The 15454-nt window shown below is 30.1% G+C and overlaps 1 protein-coding gene across 1 annotated transcript in view; it reads left to right on the top strand.

The window, feature by feature from the left end:
• The window catches only part of LOC107495387 (G-type lectin S-receptor-like serine/threonine-protein kinase SD2-5), a 3069-nt gene extending 723 nt beyond the window's left edge, over window positions 1-2346 (top strand). The window contains 1 exon segment of the mRNA XM_016116539.3: window positions 1-2346. This exon segment is cut by the window's left edge and continues 28 nt beyond it. Within this exon segment, the coding sequence (XP_015972025.1) occupies window positions 1-2182 (2182 nt within the window). The 3' untranslated portion in view covers window positions 2183-2346.
• The last annotated feature ends 13108 nt before the right edge of the window (window positions 2347-15454 follow it).

Raw genomic sequence — 15454 nt, 5'->3', positions numbered from 1 at the left:
GAATTTTGATAAATTTGTGTTTGATGAGAAGGGTAATGCTTTTTTGGAGAAAGGGGGGAAAATTGTTTGGTCTAGTGACACAAGTGGGAAAGGGGTTTCTTCAATGGAATTGAAGGACACTGGGAATTTGGTTTTGATTGGGAGTAATGACAGTGAAGTGATTTGGCAGAGCTTCGATGATCCGACGGATACATTGCTTCCAATGCAGGAATTCCATAAGGGAATGAAACTTGTTAGTGAGCCTGATTCTAACAACTTTACCTATGTTCTTGAGATTGGATCGTCCGGTGATGTCACTCTTTCGGCCGTGTTACAAACTCTGCAACCAATGCCATATTGGTCTATGCAGAGTGATAGCCGCAGAATCGTCAATAGAGGTGGCAATGAGGTGGCTTCAGCAACCATTGTTGCGAATTCTTGGAGGTTCTATGACAAGAATAAGTCATTGTTGTGGGAATTTGTTTTCAAAGATAATGAGGCTGTGAATGATACTTGGACTGCAGTGTTGGGAAGTGATGGCATTATCACATTCTACAGTCTCCAAAATCAAGGATTGGATGGCGTCGCGCCAAGAAGAATTCCAGAATATTCTTGCAGCACACCGGAGCCTTGTGATCCCTACAATTTATGCACCGGTGACAGAAAGTGCAGCTGTCCTTCTGTTCTAAGCTCTAGGCCTAATTGCAAACCGGGTTTTGCCTCTCCTTGTAACTCGAAAGGTGCAATTGAGCTAGTTAAGGTGGACGATGGACTAAACTACTTTGCGCTCGGGTTCCTTCCACCCTTTTCGAGAACTGATCTGATTGGTTGCAAGACTTCCTGCAGTGAAAATTGTTCATGCCTTGCTATGTTCTTCCAAGAAAGTTCAAGAAGCTGTTTTCTATTGGATTGGATCGGAAGCTTTGAGAAGTCCGATAAGGATACTGGTTTTGTCTCTTACATTAAGGTCTCTAGTGATGGCGGCACTGACAAAGGTGATGGTGGAAATGGTAATAAGCAAACCGTGATTGTTGTGATAATTGTGATTTTAACATTGCTTGTTATTTCTGGTATGATCTTTCTTGGCCTAAGATACTACAAGAAAAGTGAACATTCAGCCGAGACTCCCCAAGAGAATTCGGATGGTGACACTTTCTTGGAGAACTTAACTGGCATGCCAATTCGCTATGGCTACAACGATCTTGAAATCGCAACTAATAACTTCTCTGAGAAGCTTGGGCAAGGGGGTTTCGGCTCGGTTTACAAAGGAGTCCTACCAAATGGAACAGAACTAGCTGTGAAAAAGTTGGAAGGAATTGGCCAGGGGAAGAGAGAGTTCAGAGCTGAAGTTAGCATAATTGGTAGCATTCATCATCACCATCTGGTTCGGCTTAAAGGATTTTGCGCCGAAGGAACTCACCGGCTTCTTGCTTATGAGTACATGGCTAATGGCTCCTTGGATAAATGGATATTCAACAAAAACAAAGCAGAATTTTCATTGGATTGGGACACAAGGTTCAATATAGCGCTTGGAACTGCGAAAGGACTCGCATACCTTCACGAAGATTGCGACTCAAAGATTGTTCATTGTGATATCAAACCAGAAAATGTGCTTCTAGATGAGAACTTCAATGCCAAAGTTTCAGATTTTGGTCTAGCTAAGCTCATGACGCGCGAACAAAGCCATGTTTTCACAACACTAAGGGGGACTCGAGGGTATCTCGCCCCAGAGTGGATAACAAACTACGCCATATCAGAGAAGAGTGATGTATACAGCTATGGTATGGTTTTGTTAGAGATAATTGGCGGCCGGAAAAACTATGATCCGGGCGAAAGCTCGGAGAAATCCTATTTCCCATATTTTACATTCAAGATGATGGAAGAAGGGAAACTAAGAGACATTGTTGATTCAGAATTGAAAGCAGATGAAGATGATGAGAGGGTAGACATTGCAATCAAAGTTGCATTGTGGTGCATACAAGAAGACATGAATCTAAGGCCTTCAATGAGCAAAGTTGTGCAAATGCTTGAAGGTCTTTGCACTGTTCCTAAGCCACCATCAAGATTTTCTCCATTAGGATCTAATATTCACTCAATTCCTTTTTCTATGTCAACTAGTGAGGCTGGAACTTCTTCATCAGCACCATCAGATACTAATACTGAAGCTTTTCTCCGTGGGGTTCAACTTTCAGGACCAAGATAAGTAGATAACACTATAATTCTACCTTTTTTTTCTCTCTCTTTTCATAACCTTTTTGTTTTTGAGGTGTTAAATGAAAAAGGTGTCAGTTGTATACGTTTAGATAAGTAGTTACTTGTGCAGAGTTTGCACATATTAAATTCTTGTAAAATTTTGCTATTTAATATTCTCGATACACTTAGAAATTTTTCTCTTATACAGTATATAATAGGGATATAAAAAGGATTGATGCATATTTTTTTTTAAATATTCTTTGTTATATATAATTTATATATAAAAATTATTATTTTTAATATTTGAACTCCAAAATTTTTAATTAAATTATAAACCGTCATTTTAACTGATTTCACGTTTATTACTTTTAGACAGTTAATAAATAAATGAGTAAATTAATGAGCACGACAAAGACTACTCATACACCATTAAAAACAATGTCAATGGAACCAGGGGAGAAATAAAAAGAGGTGAACCACCTATTGAGTCTCTAGGAAAGTAGAAAGCTCGAACGTGATAATATTTAATTTGGTTTATGAATTTATTTGTATGTAAGTTTTAATTTAATCTTTGAAATTTTAATGGTATTTATTTTGTTTTTAAATTTTGTAAATATAATTTATATTCGTTCTTGAAACAATTTTTTATATACAGAAGTTGAGTTTTATAAAATAATGTCATTTTGGTTGACACTTAAATAGTTAAAAAATAACACTGTAAATGATTTTTATTAAAAAATTTTCTTGCAAAACAAATAATTTAGCGTTGTTTTTTGGTTATTTGAGTGCCAAAACTAAAGTGATATCATTTTACAAGTTTCAACGTTGTATCTGATTGTTTATGTCATGACTCTATTAACATTTGTATGTTAGAAATTATTCTATAGACTAATGTGAGTCACGTTTACAAAGTTTGAAATATTAATTAAAACTAAAAATCGACAACTAAAAGTTTGTAGACTAAATTAAAACTTGCGTACAAATTTGAAGGCTGAATTAAATATTAATTCAACATTAAATTATTGGTAATCTATTATATATTCCTAATTTTACAACCAAAATCATAGTTATCACATATAATTGATCTGGTTATACAATTGGGTTACTAGTTTAACTGATAGATCACTGATTTATCCGATTGACCCGGATATAATTAAATAAAAGTATAAAATTATAAAAATAAAATTAAAATTAAAAATTAAATGCATATTTTTAAAAAATATATTAATAACAATCAAATATCAATTCTTAGATATAATTTATGGTGCAAAAAGAGATAATAAATTAGTCACTAGTACAAAATACTTTCTCAATTTAAATGAATGAGTAAAAACAAAAGATGACACAACTAATATCAATATGTTTATATATTATGTGTTGTTACTTGTTTGGTATCCATATTAATCTATGCTTAAAAGAATAAAAAAATAAAAATTCATTGATGGTTTATTATATATTTAGTTTTTGTCAGATATATAATTAAGAAGTAAGATAGCACAATGACAAAGGAGAGATGGTGTAAACTTGCTTGCCCCTGTTCGAACGCGAGCGCACCGTGGACCCGCGCGGGTCTGGTGCGATCTGAAGCACGAACCAGCCAGTTTTTAACGAATTTGACCACCGTTGATCGGTTCAAATATAGGTACGGTCTAATTGGCTAACCAAATCGGCCAGATCACTGGTGAAGTTGGTCCGATCCGGTTTTAATAACTATGACCAAAATGTGTCATATATCATTTTCTCATTACAATTGAAATTTAATCTTTCCTTTAAAATTAAAGGTTCTCCCCTCCTCTCTCTCTTTTTTTCTATCTCTTTCATTTTTTTACCACTTTATCTGTCCTATATATTATTATCAATGACTAATTACAAATTTGACAATTAAATATGCAATATGATATTCTCTAATTATTTTTAAATTAAATTAAAATTAAAATATAGCTATATTATATATATATATATTACTAATTAATTTAATAATCAAAATATTTCACATGACATTTCCTTATTAAAATTAAAAAAAAAATATTTTTTTCTATTGCGATAAGATTGATTTTAGAATATAAATATGATAATAAATATTTATTGGATTAAAAGTCCAAAGTTAATTTAATGTGTGTAATAAACTAATAATGATGCAGGTGTTACGATAAGAACAACAATGAATGATCATGGGTGACTCACCTTTTCCATACTGAAGTTCATTGTTACCAAAGTCCTTGTATTTAATAATAGTGGAAAAAAGATAGTCTCCTTACATGTATATATAGAGGTTAAACCTCACTACGTAACACACGATTATAGCAATAAAACAATCTTCATTCTCTCTTCCATTTATATTATTCTCTCTTATACTTTACTACAATATTATTAAATATATCTATTAATATAATAATTCTAGTAAACATTACTAATTGAGCTATCAAGTTATATTTCATATTTTATATTTGTTACCTCTTCCTTATTTATTTATTTAGTTATTCTACAACACGTTATCAACACGAGGCTTTGATCAAATTTTTAGGAAGACTCAGGTAACAAATTTTCATTATGTCGAAACTCTCTCATCTTGAATTCAATGATCTTGATATATTTGGAAACAATTATTTATCATTGATACTAGATGCTGAAATTCATCTTGATTCAATGGATCTTGAAGATACCATTAAGGCTCTGAAAATAATGCATCCCAGAAGGATAAAGCCAAAGTCATGATTTTTCTTCGTCGTCATCTTGACGAGGGATTGAAAAATGAATATCTCACATTAAAAGATCCTGCAGATCTTTGGAAAGACCTTGAAGAAAGGTACAATCATAAAAAAACGGTGATACTTCCTCAAGCTCGATATGAATGGACGCACTTGCGTCTACAAGATTTTAAATCTATAATTGAATATAATTCTGCAATGTTTCGAATCACCTCACGAATGAAATTATGTGGGAAAAAGATAACTGACCATGATATGTTGGAGAAAACTTTTTCAACCTTCCATGCCTCGAATGTGCTCCTGCAGCATCAGTATCGAGAAAAAGGATTTAAAAAAATATTCTGAGTTAATTTCTTGCATTCTTGTTGCTGAACGCAACAATGAGTTGCTCTTAAAAAATCATGAAGCGCGCTCAACTGGCGTCGCCTCATTTCCTGAAGTAAATGCGGCAAATTACTCTAGAAGAGGTAAATGGCAAGGTTTTAATAACAAGAAAATTATGAAAGGAAAATGAATTATATTCAAAAGAAAGAATCTCACCAGAAGTGGGATAAAGAAATAAATATCGGGCAGAATAAATCAACAGAGGATAAGTGTTTTCGTTGTGGTGGAAAGGGCCATTGGTCACGTACCTGTCGTACCCCAAGGCACCTAGTCGATCTTTACCAGGCATCTTTGAAAAAGGACGACAAGGGAAAATAGTCGAATTTTGTATCAAATGATGCTGAAAATTTCACCACTCATTATGATGTATCTGATTTCTTTGATGATCCTGAAGGAAATATTGGTCATTTGATCAACGATGGAATAGTTTAATGTATGAGACTGTTAAGCATTCATGTAAATAAATAATATTGTTAAGTTTTATTTTTTATGTATTTAAGTTTCAAATATGATGAAATATTAATGTTTATGAATTTTGAAATCATTAAATATGTCATGTTTTAAAATAAACGTTTAGTATATGACATTATTTTTATATGCAGTATTTTTTAGAAAAATAATTTCGATCAACTATTCAATTTAACTGTGCATACTACTTATTTTATTATTATTTATCTTTGAAGAGAATGGTAAGGATATGTAATGAAGATGTATGCCTTGCGGATAGTACAAGTTCGCACACTATTCTCAAAAGTGATATATATTTTACTCATCTTGTGCCAAAAGAAGAATATGTTAATACTATTATTGGCTCAGGCAATGTGATTGAAGGCCCCGGAAGAGCTATAATTTTGTTTCTTGGAGGAACAAAATTCATAATAAATAATGCAATGTTATCTACCAAGTCTCGAAGAAACTTGTTGAGTTTTAAAGATATTCACCGAAATGGATATCATATTGAGACTATGAATGAAGGAAATCATGAGTATTTATATATCACAACTCATGATTCAAATAAGAAAGTTATATTATAAAATTTACCCTCACTTTCATCTGGGTTATATTATACCAAGATTAGTGCAATTGAATCACATGCCACTGTAAACCAGAAGTTTACTAGCCCAAATGAATTCATAACTTGGCACGACCGATTGGGTCATCCGGGAACAACCATGATGAAAAGAATTATTGAAAATTTCTATGGACATTTACTAAAGAACCAGAAGATTCTTAAAACTAGTGAATTTTGTTGTGCTGCATGTTCTCAAGGAAAGTTAATTTTAAGGCCACACCAGTAAAGATTGGATTTGAGTCCCTTGAATTCCTAGAAAGGATTCAAGGTGATATATGTGAACCTATTCATCCACCATGTGGATCTTTTAGATATTTTATGGTCCCAACAAACGCATCTTCAAGATGGTCACATGTGTGCTTATTATCTTCTCGCAACCTGGCGTTTGCGAGATTACTGGCTCAAATTATTCGATTAAAAGCACAATTTCCAGAAAATCCAATAAAAGCAATTCGTCTTGATAATACTGGTGAATTTACTTCCCAAGCGTTTGATGCTTATTGTATGGCTAATGGAATAAGTGTTGAACATCCAGTAGCTTATGTTCACACACAAAATGGGATAACAGAATCACTTATTAAACGCCTCCAATTAATTGCTAGACCCTTGCTTATGAGAATAAATCTCCCAACCTCGGTTTGGGAGCATGCTATTTTACATGCCTCAGCACTTATTAGTTTAAGGCCAACGAGTTACCATCAGTTCTCTCCTATGCAATTAGCTTTTGGCCAGCAGCCAAATGTTTTCCATTTAAAAATATTTGGATGTGCGATATATGTTCCCATTGCACCACCTAATCGCACCAAAATGAGACCCCAAAGAAAATTGGGGATATATGTTGGATATGATTCTCCCTCTATAGTGAGGTATCTTGAAATACAAACTGGAGATGTATTTAAAGCCCGGTTTGCATATTGTTATTTTAATGAATCAAAATTTTCAACATTAGTGGGAGAGAATAAGCTTCTTGAAAAGAAACTAAATTAGAATGCATCATCGTTGATGCATTTTGATCCTCAATCAGGGCAATGCGAACTAGAAATTCAAAAGATTATACATTTGCAAAAAAATAGCAAATGAATTGCCTGACGCATTTTTCGATACAAAGAGGATAACTAAATCTTATATACCAGCAGAAAATACCCCAATTCGAATTGATATCCCAGTACGACAAGTAGCCACTGAAGTAAATTCACGCCAGAAGCGTGATAGGCCTGTCAGTTCCCAGGACAAAAATCCTCGAAAGAGAAAAGAGGTAAATAATATTTCTATTGAAAAAGACATAACAGAGACACCTGCAGTTGTCCAAAATTCTAATATAGTGTTAACGCCAGAAGACGTTCACGTACCTGAAAATTGTGAAAATGACGAGATCTCGATAAATTATGTCTTTACAGGAGAGAAATGGGACCGAAATAAGACAATTGTCAATGAAATATTTGCATATAATGTGTCATTAAATATCATGCATGAAAGTAAGGATCTTGAGCCAAGATCAGTCGACAAAGAAATGATTGGCCAAAATGGAAAGAAGCCATGAAGGCTGAATTAGACTCACTTGCAAAACGTAAAGTCTTCGGACCTGTAGTCCTTACACCAGAAGATGTAAAACCTGTTGGATACCGATGGGTATTTGTGAGAAAATGAAATGAGAAAAATGAAGTTGTACGCTATAAATCCCGACTTGTGGCATAAGGTTTTTCACAAAGGCCCGATATAGATTATGAAGAAACGTATTCTCCTGTAGTGGATGCGATAATATTGCGTTATTTGGTCAGTTTATCTACATATCATAAACTGCATATGCATTTAATGGATGTGGTAACAGCCTATTTATACGGCTCATTAGATCGGGATATCTATATGAAAGTCCCTGAAGGACTAAAGATATCTAAACCATCCAATGAATATTCGCAAGGGTTATACTCAGTCAAATTGCAAAGATCTTTATACGGTCTAAAGCAATCTGGACGAATGTGGTATAATTGTCTTACTAAGTATCTGGCCAAAAATGAATTCAAGAATGATGATATATGTCCATGTGTATTCATAAAGAAATCTATATCTGGGTTCATTATAATTGCTGTGTATGTTGATGATTTGAATATCATTGGAACTCCTGAAGAGATTCCAACAATTATAAAAACTCTGAAAGAAGAGTTTGAGATGAAAGATCTTGGAAGGACTAAATTTTGTCTCGGCCTGCAGATCGAGCATACAAAAAATGGGATCTTTATTCATCAAGCGACATAAACAGAGAATATCTTGAAGAGATTTTATATGGATAAGTCACATCCCTTGAGTACCCCAATGATCGTAAGATCTTTGGATGTGAAAAATGATCAATTCCGTCCTAAAGAAGAAAATGAAGATATCCTTGGTTCTGAAGTACTATATCTTAGTGTCATTGGAGCACTAATGTATCTTGCTAATAATACGCGACCTAATATATCATTTGCTGTGAATTTACTAGCAAGATATAGTTCCTCTTCAACCAAAAGACATTGGAGTGGAATCAAACAAATCTTTTGATATCTTTATGGGACGGTTGATATGGGATTGTTTTATCCCTATGGATCCAAGTCACAATTAGTTGGCTATGCAGATGCTGGATACTTGTCTGATCCACATAAAGGGAGATCTCAAACAGGATATCTGTTCACATATGGTGGTACAGCTATATTATGGAGGTCCACAAAACAGACGATAGCAGCAACCTTCTCTAATCATGCTGAAATACTTGCGATACATAAAGCTAGTCGCGAGTGTTTTTGGCTCAGGAGTTTGATCCAATATATTCTGTCATCATGTGGACTGATTGACCATAAGATAGCTCCAACTGTCCTGTTTGAAGATAATACAGCATGCATTACTCAGCTTAAAAGCAGATGCATCAAAGGTGATAGAACAAAGCATATTTCTCCCAAATTTTTCTTCACTCATGATCTTCAAAATCAAGGGACAATTGATGTCCAACAGATCCGCTCAAGTGACAATCTGGCAGATTTATTTACAAAGTCACTCCCAAAATCCTCCTTTGAAAGATTGGTACATGAGATTGGGATGTGCCGATTTCGAGACAATAAATGATGTCGACAAGAGGAGGAGGCTGTACTCTTTTTTCCTTGGTCAAATTTTTTTTCCATTGGATTTTTCTTGACAAGGTTTTTAATGAGACAATCCCATCACAAAGGATTTTGTACTCTTTTTTTTCACTAAAGTTTTTTCCCATTTGAATTTTTTTTAGTAAGGTTTTAACGAGGCATGATCCTAAATGGTCATTCAAGGGGAGTGTTACGATAAGAACAATAATGAATGACCATGGGTGGTTCACCTTTTCCATACTGAAGTTCATTGTTACCAAAGTCCTTGTATTTAATAATAATGGAAAAAAGGTAGCTTCCTTACATGTATATATAGAGGTTAAACTTCAGTACGTAACACATAATTATAGTAATAAAATAATTTTCATTCTCTCTTTCTCTTATATTATTCTCTCTTATACTTTACTACAATATTATTAAATATATCTATTAATATAATAATTCTAGTAAACATTACTATTAAAACTATCAAATTATATTTCATATTTTATATTTATTACCTCTTCCTTATTTTTTTATTTAGTTATTCTATGACAACAGGTCGATTATTTCACTTCTCATCAACCAAAATTCATGTTGTTTCAACATGCTTTAAATGCACAAAAATAAAGCCTCAGCCAAATATCCTGAATGAGCAACATTCAGATAATAGAAGTCAAGAGAGAGGATTCTGAAAATTCATAGTTGGAATAAAAGAAGAAACAAAAAAAAGTGAAACATTTGACATTATTATGAAAAAGTTGGGGCACTAAAAAAATAATAAGAACACAAGAACAACAACACTACACTAAGAACAATAAAGGATCAAAATTCAGAAATTGATAGAAAATATGGAATATGCAAGAACTATAGAGGTAATGAAAAAACTTCAAGGACTATAGAGATAATGGAGCAGTTTTTCGAATAGCAGAAATAGTGGAACAAAATAAAAAAATATTGTATAGTAAAGGAAATAATTGCAACGAAAAAAATGTACTAAAAATTAGAAGAGGCAGTGAAAAAATTTGAAGAGTTCCAATAAAGCTAGTCTCACAACATCAATTGAAGATAAAGAAAAGAGAGTGATATTTTGAGTATTATTTTTTACATTTGAGCATAAATTATTTTTCTTTAACTTTGAGCTTCATTTAAAATTTTAGTGTTATGGGTTATCTCATGTTTTTGTTGTAATTGAAAAAAAAAAGACTTGTTATTATGAGTAGAAAAATATGAAAAAGCAATGAGAGAAGAGATAAGAGAGATGCATGAAAAAGCTAATATAGTTTCTGTGTAATTTAATTTTGTGGAATTAAGATTTAGTGTTCCTTGTCAAGTTGAAATAATATTTGGTGACTAATTGAACCATAAAATTTCTCTTTGTCAAGTTGGAACAACATTTGGTAGTAGCTAGACTTGGGTATAAGCTTAAAATTTGATACTAGATGAATTAAGATTGTAATTCATTGATATTGGTGTATATAATCTAGTTGATTACAGTGAAAATTCTACCATTATTGTAGTGGAGATTGAATATAGATTTCATGGTACTAAAAAACCGAACTAGGATATATGCTAGTCTCATTTTCTTCTTCCTTTCTCTGTTTACTTCTGGTTTTAGAGACAAAAAGAAAAAAATCTCCTACATAATCAGCTTCTACAAAAACAGAGCAAAAAAATTTCACTTTTGAACTCAACTTGATTCAACTCCCTTCTCAAGTTCTAGCAGATCTATTACCTTTCAAAATTAATAGATTCTCTTCTTGCATTTTTTTATTTACCTCTCTCCCTTTTTTATTTCTGTGTATTCTTCGCACTCTATATATAATTTATAATTTATATTAGTAATTTGACAAATCAAAATATGTCACTAGATAATTTTTTATTATAATTAAAATAAATTTTTTCTTCCAAAATTAACGATCTTTCTCGTTCTTCTTCTTTATATTCTTTCTCTTTTTTCTCATTTTCTATTTTTCTCTAACTTTCTGTTATACAAAAAATAAAATTAACAACATAATATAATTTAAATAAAAGATATTATTATTACATATATATATATATATATTTTATTTAGTTTTAAAATTTTACTGCTTATCTTTTTAATCTATATTTTCACTTTTTCTTCCTTCTTCAAATATTTATTACATATAATATAGAGAGAATACTAATATCGTGATTAAAAGTTAGAATCAAGATTTAATTATTTTTTTAAAAAATAATTTTAAGTTAATTTTATAACTATCACTATAAATTTTTTTATACTAATATATAATTATATTTTTATATACATAAAAAAATATTTTTTCAAATATAAAAGTAAACATAAAAATTAATTATTTCTATTTGTTCAATAGACTTAATATCTAATTAAATGTAAAAATATACACATTAAATTCTTTTAAATTTTAGATAATGAATGTTAAAATTAATTATTAATAAAAAAATTTAACTCTTTCACATAAAAGTAATAACTAAAAATCTTATTATTTGATTTTTTTTATCTACGAACTACGAAAACTTTGGTCATTTTAATTGACAAAATTTTTGTCTTTCTATAATTTTTTTATAAAAATAATTTAATTTTATAAATATTTTATATTATAAGCTATAATATCAAAATAAAATTAATATAATTTTAAAAATTTATATTTTTGTAATATTATTACGAATGAAAATACTAATTTAGTAGTCTAAACAACAAACCAAATATGTGGTATCTAAAAGATAGCTTCGGTTTTGACAATTTTTTTATAAAATATTATCTCAAATTATCAATTTGACAACTTATGCTCCACGCACGTCCTAATAACTTGTTAATGTTAATATGAAATGAAATAATTGATATTATTATGATTTATCAATCAACGTAGGCTTTTGTCTTTTTGAGGCATTTGGTTGCTTGGATTAACATGCATGTCATTGTTTCCTTGGGACAAAGGAAAGCAATAGTGAGCTTAGAAATTGAAGGTTCTAAAGACACCCACCACCCACTTCTTGTATATTCCTAGGTTATCTTCTGTGCATCATGAAAGAAATCAATTCTCTCTTCTTTTTTTTCAGTTGATCTTATAATATTTTGCTTCTTTTTTTTTTTCATTTTACAAAGGTATAAAATTTCACCGAATGATTGAATAAAAGTTGGTCCAGTGGATGACCCAAAAATAAATAAACAAATAAATAACAAAAAGTGGGATCTGATCTCCCAACTCAAACTCACAAGAGATGAAAAATAAAATTATACTTTAAAAAGGACGTAATAGAGTCTATGTTCTTTTTTGTAATTCCTGAAGAAGATATTTGGAAGTTTGGAGCACATACACTTGTTGTGTATCTACATTCTTGTCTTCAAATTAAAAAAATAAATAAATTGGGAGACCCTAATATCTTTTATAAAATCTCAGTTAATTCAAGTTAAATTAATCGAACTTTTGGTAAATAAATTAAGTTGCCCTCAAATGTTCCTAATAAAGGTGGGTAAAGGACCAAAGATATATAGAGCAAGAGAAATTCAGATAAAATTGTTTGTAATCATTGATCACTATTTGTGATACAATAATTTCATTAATGAATACTAGACTTAGTGATTAAAACTTTTTTATTATTTGAATCATCATGGATTTGTTGCATTCTTTTTCTTTAGCTTTCTTTTTTTTTGGTGAAATTGATATATATTTTAATTGTTATTAATCTTTGTATCTAGTGCAAAATTTAGCAATAATGTATATATTAAGATGATTTTACTTGACACATGTTAATAGAGAAACCAATTCATAAAATCACCAAGGGTACTACTGTAAATTTGGATCTTCTAACAATATACATAAATATACAATATTTTATTCTATCATTTAACCAGAGCATCTAAAAGTAAAAAAAAAAATACTAAATAATATTCCATGAACGCCACAACAAAATCAATCTTTGTTTGATACGGTCCCAAGCCCTATCTTTATGGCATCCAACTTGGCAGAAAAGTATACATGTCTTGTCATGTTGGTGTTACAATCCATTAAGCAAATTAATTAGCAAATCAAGAAAATAATATTAGTGCTTAATTAAACTAAACTCTGTTTGACCCTACATGTGGCCCTATAATGTGCAATTCCCTTGGTAGAGTCTATATAAATAGTGGCCTCTGGCCACATTATATTAACGCTTTAATCTCTTTATTTGTCACATGAAAAGAAAGCATGATTACATCAATTGATTATTAATAAAGCTAACTAGGAACAGCCTGCACAAAAAGGTGTTATTAAATTGAAAGGGGTCCAACACATACCAACTTTGTTTATCTTTAGATTTTTTTTGTATTAAACCAATTTAGTAGTTAATCCTTAAATATTTTTTATTCGATAAAAATGGTGAAAACTGAAGTGCAATCGATTTCACGTGAAATTGATACTTGAGAGCCATTAAATGATTTAACTGATTTGACTAAATTTTCATCTAACGACTCTTAAATATCAACTTCACATAAAGTCGACCTCACCTGAATTTTCTTCCAAATAAATTATTTTAGTAATTAAGTTTAATTAGTCAAATAATTTATTAACACAAAAACATTAATACAAAAAAGAGAAAATACATAAAAAAAATTAATTAAATTTCGTTACAAAAATAATTTGTCACTTAATATTTTTTCATCAAGTAAAGAATACTAAGCTTTTTGTTAATTAAATAGATTTTAATTTTAATTTATTATATTTTATATCAATAATTTATATTTAAAATTTAATATTTAAGATTTAAAATTGAAAATTAAAGATATTTTATATTTTTATTTTTAATAGCAAATTAATTTTCAAAGAACATTATACTTTTTCTTTCTTTTTTCAAGCACATTAACATTAGCCAAATTTAATTTGTTCAAATAATTGTTTTTAGTATTTACTATCTGAATAGACGAATAATCATTTAAAAGAAAAATTTAAATGATGACCATATAAATTATTTTATATTATCGTCGGTGTAACAAGTAAACTTTAATTTATATATAAACAAAGTTAGAAAAGTTCTAGTCATTTTTAATCCACAAAATTTTCGTTTAATAACTAGATACCGCAAAATTATATTCAAATAGGCCTCTCCTAGTTGTTGCCTAAATTATATGCAAATGCTACATACAAGAGTCTTAATTAAAAGTGTAACAACTAACAACCAAGTATTATTCGATCTTTCATAAAGACAAATAGGCATAAGACTAAACCAGGTCCTCATCAGTCATCAACCATAATCATATCCATGCAAATACATCCATATTAGAAACTAATTAATTATCCTTTTAGAGTAATTAATTTGGTGCTATATAATCATTTGTTCATTACCGGTTATGTTAATTTTTCAATGTTCCCTTTTTTTATTTTATATAATTTCTCAAGTTGCACATGCTAACTACTATTATATTCCAAACTACCTGATATGAGCTCTTAACCACTGAGCTAGAGACGGGTTTGCCACATCAATCAATAAAATAATAACACAACCTTTTTTTTTTAGTTTGGGATGTTCTAAAATATTGTTATTAATGTATCAAAAAAATATACAAAACATTGTTTTTTATAGAGAAAATGCCACTCCCCTCCCCTGCGAGATGGTAAAATATCACTCTCCTCCCCTCTATTTTATAAATGTACATTTTCCTCCCTTTTAACTTTTAAAAAACCTCCTCTTTAATCCATTTTAAATCTTTTATGTTAATAATGTTAACTTTATCCATTTTTTATGAAAAAAAATAAATTATTTTTTGAAAAAATATCCATTAACAAAAATTTTATTTTTTATCATTAAATTTTGCTTATCAAAATATCCTTTAATAAATTATTCTTTTATTAATTAAATTGTATTTTTAACGAAATATTTTCAAAAAAATTAATAATTAAATTATTTTTTTCTAAGATACCTATTTTTCAATAATTTTTTAATTATTAAATTGTGATTTTACTAAAATTTTTGTTAACAATTATTTTTATATTTACTATTAATTTTTTTATATTAATATATATTATTTTAACATTAAATAAAAAATCTTACCACTG

This window comes from Arachis duranensis, chromosome 6, assembly GCF_000817695.3.
Source record: "Arachis duranensis cultivar V14167 chromosome 6, aradu.V14167.gnm2.J7QH, whole genome shotgun sequence".
Lineage (NCBI taxonomy): Eukaryota > Viridiplantae > Streptophyta > Magnoliopsida > Fabales > Fabaceae > Arachis > Arachis duranensis.
This window is presented reverse-complemented; position numbering and strand designations above follow the sequence as displayed.